At 34.7% G+C, this 14,264-nt stretch overlaps 1 protein-coding gene across 2 annotated transcripts; it reads right to left on the bottom strand.

Annotated features, from left to right (window-relative positions):
* Positions 1-2,598: 2,598 nt before the first annotated feature.
* On the bottom strand, positions 2,599-8,430 carry LOC136815564 (calmodulin-like). Of its 2 annotated transcripts, none has more exons than XM_067072016.1 (5): positions 8,161-8,430; positions 5,380-5,496; positions 4,630-4,779; positions 4,195-4,351; positions 2,599-2,971 (listed from the first exon to the last, which is right to left on the bottom strand). In XM_067072016.1, exons 1-5 carry the CDS (start codon positions 8,161-8,163, stop codon positions 2,940-2,942), a joined length of 459 nt encoding a protein of 152 aa, XP_066928117.1. In that variant the 5' UTR covers positions 8,164-8,430; the 3' UTR covers positions 2,599-2,939. The 2 variants fall into 2 exon arrangements, with proteins under 2 accessions (XP_066928117.1, XP_066928116.1); XM_067072015.1 differs by lacking the exon at positions 8,161-8,430 and adding an exon at positions 5,775-5,879.
* Positions 8,431-14,264: the final 5,834 nt, after the last annotated feature.

A 14,264-nucleotide genomic window follows, 5' to 3' on the forward strand; every position in this document is an offset into this window, starting at 1 on the left:
AGTAGTTCAAATTATAAAAAGATTTGAATGAAAGATGATCGAATTAGAGAGAGCTCACTGCGTAGTTACAAATTTTGAAAACAACCTGCGTATGCAACGTGACACGAATCGAAATAAATGAAATATCGAAATGTTGAAATAAAAATTCCGATTATTAGAATTTTGTTTTGATATATTTTTTTATTGTTTCGTTTTACACGTGGTTCCTGTCACTTTAAGGATTGACACAAAAACAAACAAAATAGTCAAAATAGGGGCAAAGTTTGTAACAATGAAACGGAAGTTTACACTCGCATCATAATAAGGAATCAAGAATGTCTGTGCTATTCTAAGAAAATCTCTGGATCAATTAGGACCTGTTTATTGACTCAGAAAGCAATGTGGTCTGAATTATAATACCTTTCAATTGGCTCCATAGGGTCGATTGGGTCAATAGGTCCAATACGTTTTATTGGGTCAATTTCATCATCAATAGGCTCGACGTGAGAAATGTAAGGACGGAAAAATTCTTCGTCATCATCCTCATCGTCGTCAAAATCACCATCGTAGTCATGGTGATGTCCGATACGATGTAAATGGTGCCGGTAGTGGTGTACAGGGTGGAAATAATGACTGTACCCATAATGGTGGTGGTGGTGATGATGGCGTTTTTGAGCGGATTCTGTTTGCGGTGTCTCTATTGTTAGATTGAGTAGACTTTTAGGATCTGTTTGATTTGTTGGTTGTGGAATCTTTACAATATTGTCATGGCTTGCGGTGAAGTTTGATTTCGATGATTTTGGCGGTGCTTTCTCTATTGGTGTGTCGTTTGGAAAATCGAATTTAGTTCGGATTGCAGAAACTTCATTAGCATGTGTAGGTGATGAATCTGAATTTTGTTGGAAGCCATGATCTCGCTTCTCACCATTGACTGTCAAAATCTTTTGGTGGCGAGACTTCAAGTTTGAAAGAATCTGATGAGGTAACAAGTGTTTTTTAGATGCATGGTTCTGTTGCTTCTTCACTGTTCTATGAAATGGTTTAAGATTGCGATTCTGTATCGCCCTATCATTAACCTTGCTCAAACGAAAGCTGTCGAGAAAATGCGCATGATAACCACCAGTATGATTTCGTTTATACGAGTTGAAATTCTTCTTTATTGCAATTATTCGAGGGTTAATTCGATCATGAAAATCTGAAAGAATAAACGCAACACGGTAGAAATACAATTCGTGATATGCTTCAACATTTTGTGACATTACATCATAGGCCCAGCAGCTGATTGGTTGAAAGTCAAACATCGACAAGATCAGTTTGTAATTGTGGTAGTATGAATTTCAAATGGAGGGCCCCTTTTTTCAATTCTGTCTTTTCAAAAATGTTGGTCTTACATCTTCTCACGCTATTGATCTGATATCATGAACAATTGAATACACACTTTTTTATAAGAACAATTTTATAAGAACAGAAAAAACATGAGAACAAATTAAGAATAGTCCTAAGCCTCAGATTCCAGATATCACTTAGAAAGAATTGATTTTAACTAGATTTTAACGTATATTAAACCTATTTTGATAAGTTTTATGTAAAGAGAACTACAATCATGGGCAAAAGGTTTGTAGACTTCTGCAATATTTGCAAAATACTTCAATATCGATCAAAAACAAGTTCCCAAAAGGTTCTGGGTGCTTTCCAAACCCATCCAAACCCATCCAAAGCTGTCTTTGAAAGTCACCCACTGCAGTCTGACCACAAGGGCTTGCAAAACGCTGATTTTTTGCCTGTGGTTCCCTCAAAAGCAATTCAAAAGCAATGCAACGACTTCGAAAGTGTTTTTTTTTTACTTCACTCCTTTTTCAGACGCATTGAAGAGTCATTTTGCTCTATTTCTCACCATTTTTCACTGAAATTTCATTTGTCTACAACCTTTTGTCCATGATTGTAAGCGTATTAAGAACATCGTAAGAATATTTAAACCTGGATTCCAAGAAATAAAGAACAGCCAATCCTGGTCCAAAATTTACTGCTTCTCATAAAAAAGCGTGTAATTCCAAAAAAATTGAAAACTAACCTTTACATTCCATACACAAAGGAGCAGCAATAGCCAGAAACATCAGAATCTTTGACAATATATCCATTTGGCAAGTCTACACGTGAGAACCATAAGGAGTAACCTTAACATTCCAAACAATCAAAACAAAGTAAACTATTGTTTTAAAAAACAATAAAAACAATAAAAAACTATTGTTTTGAAAAAGGTTCGAAAAAAGAGACATTCGAATCAAAATATTTTCATGAGCACATTCAGTATGATTTTTGAAAATGAAATCTGAAATGAAATGAAATTTCCCAGTCTTTTCAGAACAAAGAGAACAGTTGAAACTATTTCCTTATTGGTTTAAAATTTTGGCTCTTTCATCCAAAAAATGACATAAATGGGACGGCACGTTTTTGAAACATGGACATGGAAAATTTATTTTATTGAAATTTCAACAAGCTGGAAGAAAAATGATATGTTTTAGGTTCAACACTAAATTCAAAATCTCATATAAAGCTTGACTAAGTTGCATGCAATGTACTCTCAATAAAAAAAAGAAAATTGTAGCTTCACCTTGATAATTTGGTTTGGTACTTTGTTTTGATAGATCAATTCAAATACCATATTTCTACAATTTGCAAAATATTATTTGAAATAAATATACAATATGTCAACTATTTCAAAATTATTATGGTTAGACTAAAAATAACTAAAAGTTCTTTATAATAACCCAAGACAATGTCAAATCCTCCTTGTATACGCGAAGCCAAGATCTGGATCCCTGCGATTTTTTGTTCCAGATTAACATCAATAGGAAGTGACCGTACAGTCAATCCAATTGGTCATATCGACTGATAGCTGGTTGAATTATTATATAAAAATGTACATTTGGAATACTTTTCTTTAAAATGTCATTTCACTTTTAAGTCCCAGCAGACATCATCTTGACGAATTCTGAATTAAAAAAATAAAGACGGCTTTATAAAGTTGATGCTGAAGATAATCCTAGTGATTTTATCGTAATACGTGCAATTTTCAAAGAAAAACCTGACTAGCATTCAGTTCTGTTAAAAAATGGTCATATTTATGCCCTCAATCCAAATCAGATCGATCAATTTTCGATATTTGATGAAACGTAAAAACCCTGCAAACTCTTACGCCTCCACCCTTTATCGCCAAAGTCATCAAAAGTTTTTCAGTGTGCACTATAATAAAAATAGTCCAAATCACACAACACACGTTTAGACATTTGGTAGCACTTTCATATTCATTATATTGGGGAATATTGGATCTTCCAGATTCTTCAGTGGTCACGAGAATAGAGAAATTTAAGGGAAATTTTCAGACTTGTGTATTTAAGTACTGAATCTTGTTCGTTCTTACAAATTTCGGTGCTTCTATGCCTTTTACCACCTTAGAATTAGCAGTTTTCAGTCAATATCAAAATATTTTCGTGATCGTGCTGTTTTTACAAGGATCTTTTCCTGACTAGCCCTCATCCAGCTGGCACAGAACGTCACAACAACCTACGTCCATCTAAAGCTAAGGTTACAGTGATAGTTTTTTCAGGCGGCTGCAATGCAATTGTTGCATTGCAGCCGCCTGAAAATTGTTGCTTTCTAGCCATCTAAAAAAAGGAAGCAGGAAAAACGTCAAAAAAACAGTTTTGTTGCAGACACTTGCAATATGTTCTGCAATATTTTTATTGCGTTGCAGAGCAATTGGAGAAAAAATTGACGTGCTACATTTTGCAATTTTCGCGCGCTTGCAACGCAACGTTAATTGCATTGCAGCTGCCTGAAAAAACTATCTATCAGTGTAGCCTTAGCTTAACGCTCATGTAAAATTTGATGAATGTTAAAACAACGTTTCTGTGCCAGCTGGGCAGCATCTTTCCTGGGAGGGGGTTACTAGGTTTTCGAGATGACGGGTACGTCATATTCCTAAAATCGACCCTTAGAGAAACCTATAGAAAAGTCTGTCCATTTTTTAACGTTTTTTTCACCCTTAAAGAGACTTTTTCCCCAAAGTTTCAGGCAAAGTTTTCAAGTTTTAGTCCAAATTTCAATAATTTATGACCCTTTGAGGGAGTCAATTAGTTAGTTATGAATTTTTCCTGACTAGCTCTGATGTTTGATGACCTCAACATCTTTTCACACGAATTCAAGAATACTGACCTTCATAGTTGACCTCTCCATCACCATCGATGTCTGCTTCTCTAATCATTTCATCCAGTTCTTCATCGGTTAATTTCTCACCAAGATTTATCATCACATTCTTCAACTCGTCTGCACTGATCTTGCCGTTACCGTCTTTGTCAAAAATACTGAACGCCTGTGAATAATAGTGTTGAAAAGGAATTCAAATTATCTATTTTAGATGACGAGTTATTAATGAAAAAATGGTAAAATCTTTTTGCCGCAGATAGATAGTGACGTCAGAAAAGACTTAGCAAACCCACAATTTTCCGAGAATTTTTTTTAATGTTTTGTTAATGCTCGTGTCGTAATGTTTTAGTGAAAGCACTCAAAAAAGCTCGGGCTTTTGCCATTAATTTTATTGTTTAAATTAAGGATATGACGAATCATTTATCTTAGATTGGACATACAAACCTCTTTAATTTCATCATCAGCACTGGATCCTTTATTCTTGGTAGCCATCATGGTTAAGAATTCACTGAAATCCACTGTTCCATTTCCATCAGCATCCACCTCATTGATCATATCTCTCAACTCTGATTGTGTTGGCTTCTGTCCTAAGCTCTGGAGAAAAAATGTAAGAACATTGCATAAATGTATAATCTTGGCCCATCCCAGCTGACACACAACGTTGTGTCAACTTTTATCTAACGTTCACAACGTCCATATAACGTTAGATGAACGTTAAAACAACGTTGTGTGCTAGCTGGGATAAGATCGACAGTTCTACTAAGAAATATTTTAGTAACTTTAAAGGTTTAATATTTCATTTCAAGCTGAATGAAAGCCGTGATCCAGAAGATAAACGTCTAAAAAAATATTCCCGTGACGGAGTTCTCTCATTATTTACCCAATCCTCTTTTATCTGGTAATGGAATACACTGTGACTAAAAGCTATCTGAAAAAACTCGCACCAACAGCCACGTAGCACTTTGAATCTATCGTTGTTACAATGTTGTTACCTGTATGTTCTGTACGTCATCCCATGGGCTGTTCTTATTATCCTTTCATATTTTTCATATGGACTGAACAAGAGATCATTCGGACTGGAGAGGCTTTTTCTTAGCTTTAACGTTTTAGAATCTGAGGCTTGTATCGTTGTTGGTAATTTGCTCTGGAAGTTTAATTGAACCTCGTGTCACAAAATAGTATATCAGAACGCACCTTTAAAATAGTTTCAAGTTCAGTGGATGAAATGGTTCCATCACCATCTTTGTCAAATAAGGCGAACGCTTCACGAAATTCCGCGATCTGATCATCCGTCAAATCTGAATGGTCAACCTGAAACACAAAAAGAAGAAGAGGGGCTATAGTTTTTAATCTCATACTCGTAAAATATTGCCAAAAAATAAGGGGTCTGGGAGCTCATCTTCTGATGTTTTAGACAGTTTTTTCCTTTACGGGCTTCTTTGTATGGGTCGCCACCGCCGGATAAAAGTAAAATCTTGTACAAAATGAAATCCAGCACACTAGCCACCTGGAAAAAGCAAAGCTGCCTAATTCGCGCAATCCCTTGTTTTCCTTTCAGCATGATAAACTACTCTTGAATTATGACTTACATCGTCAGATTTAGTGACTGGAATTCTTTTTGATTTTCGTAACAGATTTTTCATCAATCTTTCTAATTTAACAATTTCATACAAATCCATAACGGACATTTTCTCAAAAATCTACCCCACTGAGACTAAAACAGTCGTTCTTCTCGAGAGCAAAACAGTTTCAATATTGTTCAAAAATTACTTTCGCTGGTAGACGCCCAAAAGAACCTGATAGTTAGATTTCAGAGTGGAGACAACGACCATCCATTAACAGATGTTTAAAGATTGATCTCTTTTTATAAGAATCAAGTATGTCGACCTCGTTCTGCCCCGAAATATTGTCTTTTTAACAAAAGATATATTGTACGATACCCCTGTTTTAAAAACATCATGCTTATAAAAAGGTTTTGATCTAGGAAGGGATACATGTAGAGTAGCTTTTATAATTTGCGGGGGAGCGTAAATTTTCTATATAAGGACTATGTATGGAACAAAAGAGACCACCCTTCATCAAAATTTATGCAATCACTTTAAACCACGCCTGGTAGGGATGGAGGCAACTCAATATTTATACAATAATAAAATAAAAATTGATATTTTGCTGATTTATTATTCTCTATGTACTTGATATGGCGAAAAAAGTATATCCGACAATGTTTGATTGAGATTGAGAGACTATATATCTAAACTATCAATCTTAACGTATATTGTTTTCTGAAACACGATTAAGCGTGCATTTCTTTATAAGAATCAAGTAAGTTTTGGACTCATTAGGCGATTCTTAGTTTCATCAGGTTTCACGGAATATTTCAGTGTATGTTCTTAGGATCCTTCCTTAAAAAATGATAAAAGATAAAGGGTTTCTTAATTAATAATTCTTAGTTTTTAGTTTGATGTTAGTTTAAGACCAAATTTTAGCTAATATTCTTATAAAAAAACTTTTATGCGGATCATTTCAATCAAATTTGGATATCATTGGAATATGGGTGTCTATTTCTAACTACACTTATTTTTTATAAGAACAATGAGGCTCAAAATCGCCAAAAAAATAAGAAGAATTTCTAAAAGAAAATGCTGAGCTTGGAATTACTCAATTTCAAGCAATTCTTGTCTAGAATTATCTAAAAGCATAGTCCATATAAAAAACACTGGTCTGGAAGTTTATTGTTTTAAATTTTTGTTATTTCTTCCTTTGCTATCATCAAAAGATGAAAATCGATTTGCTCAGTTTTTGATCACGTTACCAAGTACTCCTCTTGGGATTGGTTTAAGATTTAATCACATGATCAAAAAGTGAGCAAAACAAACTAATTTGAACTTGAACTTACGTAGTTCAAGTAAGAAACAATGGAAATAAACAAAAGGCTTCCAGAGTTTTTTATACGGACTATGCTAAAAAATAAAAGATTTATATAAAATCAAAAATCGAAGAAGAAAAATAAAGATGACGAGTAAATGGATCACTTAGAAATGCTTATTTCAATGTATCTGAGGAGCTCTGTGTGTACGAGATAGGGTAGCAGAGTCTGTAGAATAGTGTCCAGTCAAAAATGCGCATGATTATTAAGGAACCTGCACCTTAAAAATGTTAAAGATGACTTTTTCTGGGTAGAGTTTGGATTCATGCTCCTTCCCTACCAATAGTGCCCATATTCCGCCACATTACACCCTTTCAGCACTTCAACCTGAGACAATAACAATAACAATCTGTTTTCGTGTTACATGTTTTTCATAAGATGAATAAATCAATTTTTGAAGCCTTCGGATGATCAAGAAACTTTTTATTCAAGTTCCTTGGAATCTTAACTTTTTGAATTTTAAGCCATTTTGTGAGCATTTTGGTCTATTTTCCTAAGAAATCGGATGTTTTAGAGTCTCCAAAGCCTTAAAATGTTTTAAACTTATTGTTCTTAACTTTTGGTCATCGCAGCCTTATGTTCTTATATAGTTTGTTCTTATAGAAAACGTGTACCTCGACGGGAGCTAGGAGAGATGATTATCATATTATGGTACCAAAAGTAAGAATAAAGGCTTGGGGACACGAGAAGTTTTTTTCGCCTTATTGCAATGCAACATGCTCCATCCCACCAACCTAAAACACTTTCTTGTGTCACCATCCCATTTTTCTTTCTACCAATAAAAGTGTCCCAGGGACAAAATCAGCCTGTCTTTTGGGTATTCCTCTCACTTTTTGTCCAATGAAACAAAAAAACAAACCATGGGACACGCACTTTTTTTGTGTGTTGGTGGAACGGAGCATGTTGCATTGCACCAACGTGAAAAAAACTTCTCGTGTCCCCAAGCCTTTATTTGGCGCTTTCGCGATAGAGAAACGCCCAAAAAAGCTATTGCTGTATTGGAATATTGGATAATTTTTGCCTTCCAATAAATTAATAATATTTCTTACCATCTTTTAAAAATCGTCACAAGTTTTCAGCACGAAATCAAAATGACCATTAATATAGCATCGGATGTAATATTTTTTTTTGTCAAAGATGCAATCTTCCGTGTTGTATGCCGACAGACAAAATAATTGAATGTTTGTATTTCAAAAAATTCCAAAGTAGTTATGAGAAATCTCAGAAGTAATTTTCCTGACGTCTAATTGTGATCAACTGTATCTACACGAGAAAATTTCACAATTTTCTATACTGCCAAAATGGTGCATTTAGCTTTGTTTTTTTTGTATATATCACCTATTATTAAAATACAAAACCAATACAATAGATAAAGATTTATCAAAATTATCTTTCGGTTTTATACTGTATCGCAAACAGGTAAAGGAGCTCAAATGCTCGATATGGAAGAAAGAAATCCATGGGAAAAATTACAACATGATAAAATTAAATATGCGAAAAAAAAGTAGATAGTTTGATGAAAAATAATATATAAACACAGAAAAAAATCATATAGTGTTATAATCATAAAAAAGAAAATCGAAAAACCGAGGTGAAAAAACGCAGTGAAAATCATCGAAAAACATATGAATTTTTTCTGGGTTTTTTCCTTCTTTTTTCTCCAGAACTCTCGAAAATATTTGATATTTTTTCGTTTGGAATAATGAATTTTTAATCAAGAGATTTCATGCGGTTAAAACTATAAAGGCGTCTTTCTTTTCGTGGATACACAAAACTCTAGGTGTGAGGAAGACGTCGGTTTAAAAAAATATGGATAAAAAGAAGAACCCATGAAATCAGACGAAAAATTTCTTGTAACCATTTTTAATAAAAAAGCAAAGTATAATGTGATACATCTTTCAACTTACATCCCTGTCTCAGTAGGCCTCCCTTCACTGGCGGATTTAAGACAATAGAGCAAGTACGTCGGAAACATGTGAAGGAGTGCAACGCTCGTTAAAAAACAATAAAATTACAATTACAAATCCCTTCCCCTGATGAGCTCGACATGGTCTAAAACCGCCTATGCCCAAAAAATAATTTCTCCATGGGTATTAGCGAGATTAAGCAAGTGTTTATTTAGACTGTTCAATGTGATATCGTAGGCCTGTACATAAAAGATTTCACTTGTATGATTTGCTTTGGCAAGTTATGTACAGGCCTACGGTATCGCACTTTACGGTCAAAATAAACTCGTGCTTAACCTCGTTATTACTATATACACACTAGAAAAATGATCTCGCTGGAACTTTCTAAAATGCTTCTGGTCGGAATGAGATTCATCGGGTTTACAAGTCATCTAACGAAAATTTTTTATAGAATTCCTAATACTGTATGAAACCGAAATTGATGAAAATCTAAATAAAAATCTTAAATTCATAAATATATCTTCCACTGTCAAGAAGTCAAAAACTCTGTTCTGAATCTATCATACTGCAATCAATGGACTCAAAAAAAATGAGTCTCGAAAGAAATCAAATCTCTGTGTGATCATGAGCTCTTCCGGTCATTCACAAAAGACGTTGCTTGATCACGCAGTGCGTTAGCGTGGTGTAGAAAGTTGGACGAAAAACAACTGGTGATAAAAAACTAACATTTATAAGTAAAATTATTAATTAGATTACTAGATTTAAGTTGATGTGATAACCTTACATTATAGATCTTCAAATCGTTGTAAGTAACCCTCGAGGAGAATGTAAGAACCTAAAAAAAACTCCTTAATTAGCGAAAATAATAAACTAAGGACTTCATATGATGCTGTAAGATTCGAATTTTTATTTCCCTGATTATTCTTATACTCTACGAAACCTACTTTTTAGTCCATGAGATGAACTCTTGAACATATCTCTAGCGAAGATGATGTCACGCCCTATCCTTCAGGATGAGTATTCGTCCTTCTTCCTTTTTGAGAAAAAAAGTAAAGGACAGCATGAAATTCTAAAGAGGAAATGTTTTTGAAAAATATATCCCGAATATATCTGAAAATAACCAGACAACAAAAAGTGAAATGAGTCGAAACCAAAATCCAAGAAAAAGCTAATTATGATCTTTCCCCTTCTTATAGTATTATCATAGAACTCCAATAAAATAATCTTGATGTGATCCCAGTGGTAAAAGATCCTGGAACATTAATTATTCACATAGATCAAAAATTTTCTTCTGATTATCTAAATTTTCACAAAAAGGAATCTCAAAAACTTGACTTGACAAAAGAGCTGACAACTTATTCTTGTTTCAACAATTTTTAAGCAAATTCAAATAAGTTCGGAATATTTTAACGGTTTACAAGATTTGGTCAATTAAAACAATCAAGACAAGATTGGTGAAATTCTTCCTTTGTCACTCGTCAACTCAGGAGCTTGGCAAAATCATGGTGTTCATCACAAGGAAGTTTCAAAGTCAATCTCTTTACAATCCATGCAAACCAAAATTCATAAAGTTTGAAATGAAATCAATAAGAGGAGGAGTTTGTCTACTTTATTTTCACCAAGCGATGACAGAGATGAAAATATTATTAACAGGACAACACATAGAAACTGAACAACAAACAATCAGCAAAAAAATAACAAGACTCGAGCCAAACCTTCCAAACAAGGCTAAGAAAATAATTTAGTCTAAAAACTAAATGAAAGAGGGCCTCCAAACTAATCAAATCCAATCAATTTCCTTATTTCAGCCAATTGATTTCCCAGTCACGATCTCTTTCTTGAGAACTAAAAAACAAAAATTGTTCCAAAAGTTTTCCAATATTTTTCCATTACTTAAGCTTGTTGACCTTTTTAAACCTTTTTTATCCCTTCACAAGTTAGAAGCTCATCCCCTTATAGTTACACACGAAACAATCGAAATCCAATTTGAACTGGACCAAAAGCAGGGGAGTAAAAGGGTTGAAAAATAATATATTTCATTACGTGTAATGTTTACATCTTATAATCCATATCTCGTTACAGTAGATTATCGAACCCCAAAAAGGTCAAACATCACAAATAAAAGTTTAAGGCTATTTTTCTTGTTGTTCTGACAATTTGTTTAGATAAGAGGAAACTTTTTGATTAATTTTTGTTTTAACGACTCCCTCTGCTTATGATTGATATTGATATAGGGATTCGTACATTCTGATAGATGACAAAATGGTCATCCATATGCGACACTCCATTCATATCAACCTGATATTCAACAAATATCTTTCTTTTGTCACATCGTACTCCTTAAAATGACATGTCTGTAACTTACTTTATATTTCCAAGGGTGATTTGATGAATACCACAGACTTATTTGCGTAAAATTGGCATTTTTCTGATGTTTATTTTTGCGTTTCCAGAAAAATATTTTAGGGCCTCAAATTTTAATGGACCGGTCATTGTCCAAACTTGAAATTCCTCATTTCCTTCTTTTTGGACCACTAAAACGCCCATAACTTTTCAATCTCGCCAACTTTTCGGCCTATCTGGCTTGTCGAGCCAATTGTCCTAAAATGGTCAAAATACTTAATTTATATTCTAGCCTGTACAAACCTGTATATAAACCACACAAGTGGCCGAACTAGAACTTTGCAAATGATCTCAAATTATCCATATTTACCACCGTTCAAAATTTTAAGGTCATAGCAATTATCATAGCAATGGTCAATGCTTCCCCTACTTAGAAATACCAAAAACACCATCTATGGATTGCTTAAGCTTATCTCTACCATCTTAAGGGCTAGGCGCATTCAATTTGCTGGTCATTGCCTTCGTGCGTCCACAGAAGTAATCTCTTTCTTGCTCTGGAAGCCAAGCATCTGGTTCAAAGGAAATTAACTTTCACTAATGCAGTTAGCAGGGACACTGCGCTTACGCAATGCCATACGCGACTGCGATTCTTGGCGCGAGAGGGTGGAATCAATCATCTCGACCGTGGTCGAAAGTGATGATGATGAAGTATGAAAAAGAATTAGATGAGTCAGATTGTTTTGGCCCAGCTTCTTGTATAGTTAAAACAATGCTTAAAAATTGCTATCATGAAAAAACCACTCTAAATAGAATTAGTCTAGTTACACTGACGTGGCTTTTCACCAAAATAGAGTTCTTACTTAAAGCGAATGGACTTTAAGCTAATTTTAAGCAAGTGTTTTCAAGTGTAACTCCGTCGTTTCTATTTATCTGGGAGAAGATAAAGGTCCTTTTTGTTGAAGTGTTTGAGAGATAACTTGTCTTCTTTCTCTCATTATCTCCTCCAGAAAATACTGACTAGTTTTTGCTTACGGATAGACAAGCATTTGGATAGCCTGTGGACCGTAGATGAGATATAAAATGACCATGTTATTAATGTCCAGCTAAACACTGGAAAAGTTCTTTCTTTTGTTAAGAATTGACGATGAGGAAACAACAACGAGGACTATTATTAAGATGAAGATAGCATACATTAAGACAATACCATCGTTCATGACACTTGGCATATAAACGCTTCGATGGTACACAGGAGCTGAATGGTAAGAACCAATCAAATTTTGATCAGAATAATGTATTAAGCCTCTGGGATACTATTAGCTACACATTCGGCAAGCCTTGTCACCAATACGGTTTTCACTGACGCTATATACACCCTACCCCCACATTCAGAAGATAATAGTATTTCGAAAGGCATACTACCGGCTATCAAGTAGTAAGTGTTGAGTCCGCACTCTTCTTGTCTTCTTCTCACCTTTAGACGTTTATAATGCGTGTAATACAGTAGTATATATAGGCGTTATATGGTACAGTCATTGTTACGGGATTTAGTTTGTATAAAATTGTTCCCTCCATTACTTTTATTTCAATTAAGTAGTCGTCTAGCTTGCTAGACTGGATATGAAAGAAATTCTATTGTGTGACACGTGAAGTAGCATTTCATTTTCAATATCTCCAAAGAAGACAATGACTACCAACTTCTTGTCAAAGATATCTTTGTAAGGTGTGTCCATCTTATAGACTCTCTCAAAGCCAATGGAACGTTTGGGTTCGGTAATACTTTTAAGACTGTAATTTCCCGGAGGGGGGGAGTAGGCACTCAATTTCTAAACGACTGCATGTGCCGCCAAAAAAATGACATTCAAAATAGGACCCTTACAGTGCAGCCCTTAAGCAGTGAAAATTTACCCTTACAGTACATTTTACCGAACCTCTCTGACCCTTACAGTATAGTTTGATTTCATACGAAAGTCAGGACTTAACGCAAAAGCAAAAGAATCAAAATTCATCTTAGAAGAATCTCAATTCTTAATAAGGTCAATAAATCACTCAGATATTAGTAATGCAAACTTAAGAAGTACTAAAACCGCTTGATGAACATGTGAATTACTTCATAATCCAAACCAGCTTAAAATCAGTGTTATTTGAATTCAGCCTAGAATTTTATGCTCCTAAGCATTAAGACCATTTTCAGACGTCGTTCTAAACCGAACGGTTCCGAATCACCATGCTACCAACTGTCAAAAAAGACATTACAAAGCAAAAACAGATCGTAACGGTTTTTGCTCCACTAATTTCATTAAAACGGAACTGCTTCGTTTCGTTGCCCCGAAACGTTCCGAAACCAATGCGGACGCTTCTTATTTGTGACAAATACCATACCGGAGCAAAGCGAAACCGTGACGTCTAAACATGGCGAACTTGAGACAATTTCTCTGAACTCGTGCTTTTCCCCTAACAGAGCCTGTCCAACTGAGCCATTCCTCCATTCGAGACAGATTGTAAAAGATATCTCTTGAGTTTGACATTCCAACAGACCTTAAAAAAACAGCAGCTGATGAAGATCTAGAGAGGTTTTGCGCAAAAAGTACGTTTTTGAGAAATTCTGGTGGATTTGATTTCGCAATTTTGGTCAAGACAGTCTCTAGAATTGCTAGATTTATTTTCGATCCGGCTAGGTTTATAACTAGTGGGGGGCGTACGGGACTTCGTAATACCGATATACCGATCACTTTTTCTCTCAATTACCGATATACCGATAATTTTTTCGTTCAAATACCGATACCGATCAATTTTTCCCCATTTTTTAGGTACTCGTCCCCCGGAGATTGGAAAAAGTTTGACCTTTTTTAGGGGAAATTTTCAGAGAAAGTTTTTTCAGAGTAAATTTTTGCTCTAAGCAAGCT

Source organism: Clytia hemisphaerica, unplaced genomic scaffold (genome assembly GCF_902728285.1).
Source record: "Clytia hemisphaerica strain Z4C2 unplaced genomic scaffold, Clytia hemisphaerica genome assembly, whole genome shotgun sequence".
NCBI lineage: Eukaryota > Metazoa > Cnidaria > Hydrozoa > Leptothecata > Clytiidae > Clytia > Clytia hemisphaerica.

What these genes read in the sequence shown, in the direction of transcription:
- LOC136815564 (XM_067072015.1), bottom strand. Translation starts at nt 5,873, where the DNA reads ATGTCCGTTATGGATTTGTATGAAATTGTTAAATTAGAAAGATTGATG. An exon ending in CAGTCACTAAATCTGACGAT is followed by an intron (nt 5,497 to 5,774) that starts GTAAGTCATAAT and finishes TTTGTGTTTCAG; the next exon opens with GTTGACCATTCAGATTTGAC. An exon ending in CTGATGATGAAATTAAAGAG is followed by an intron (nt 4,352 to 4,629) that starts GTTTGTATGTCC and finishes TATTATTCACAG; the next exon opens with GCGTTCAGTATTTTTGACAA.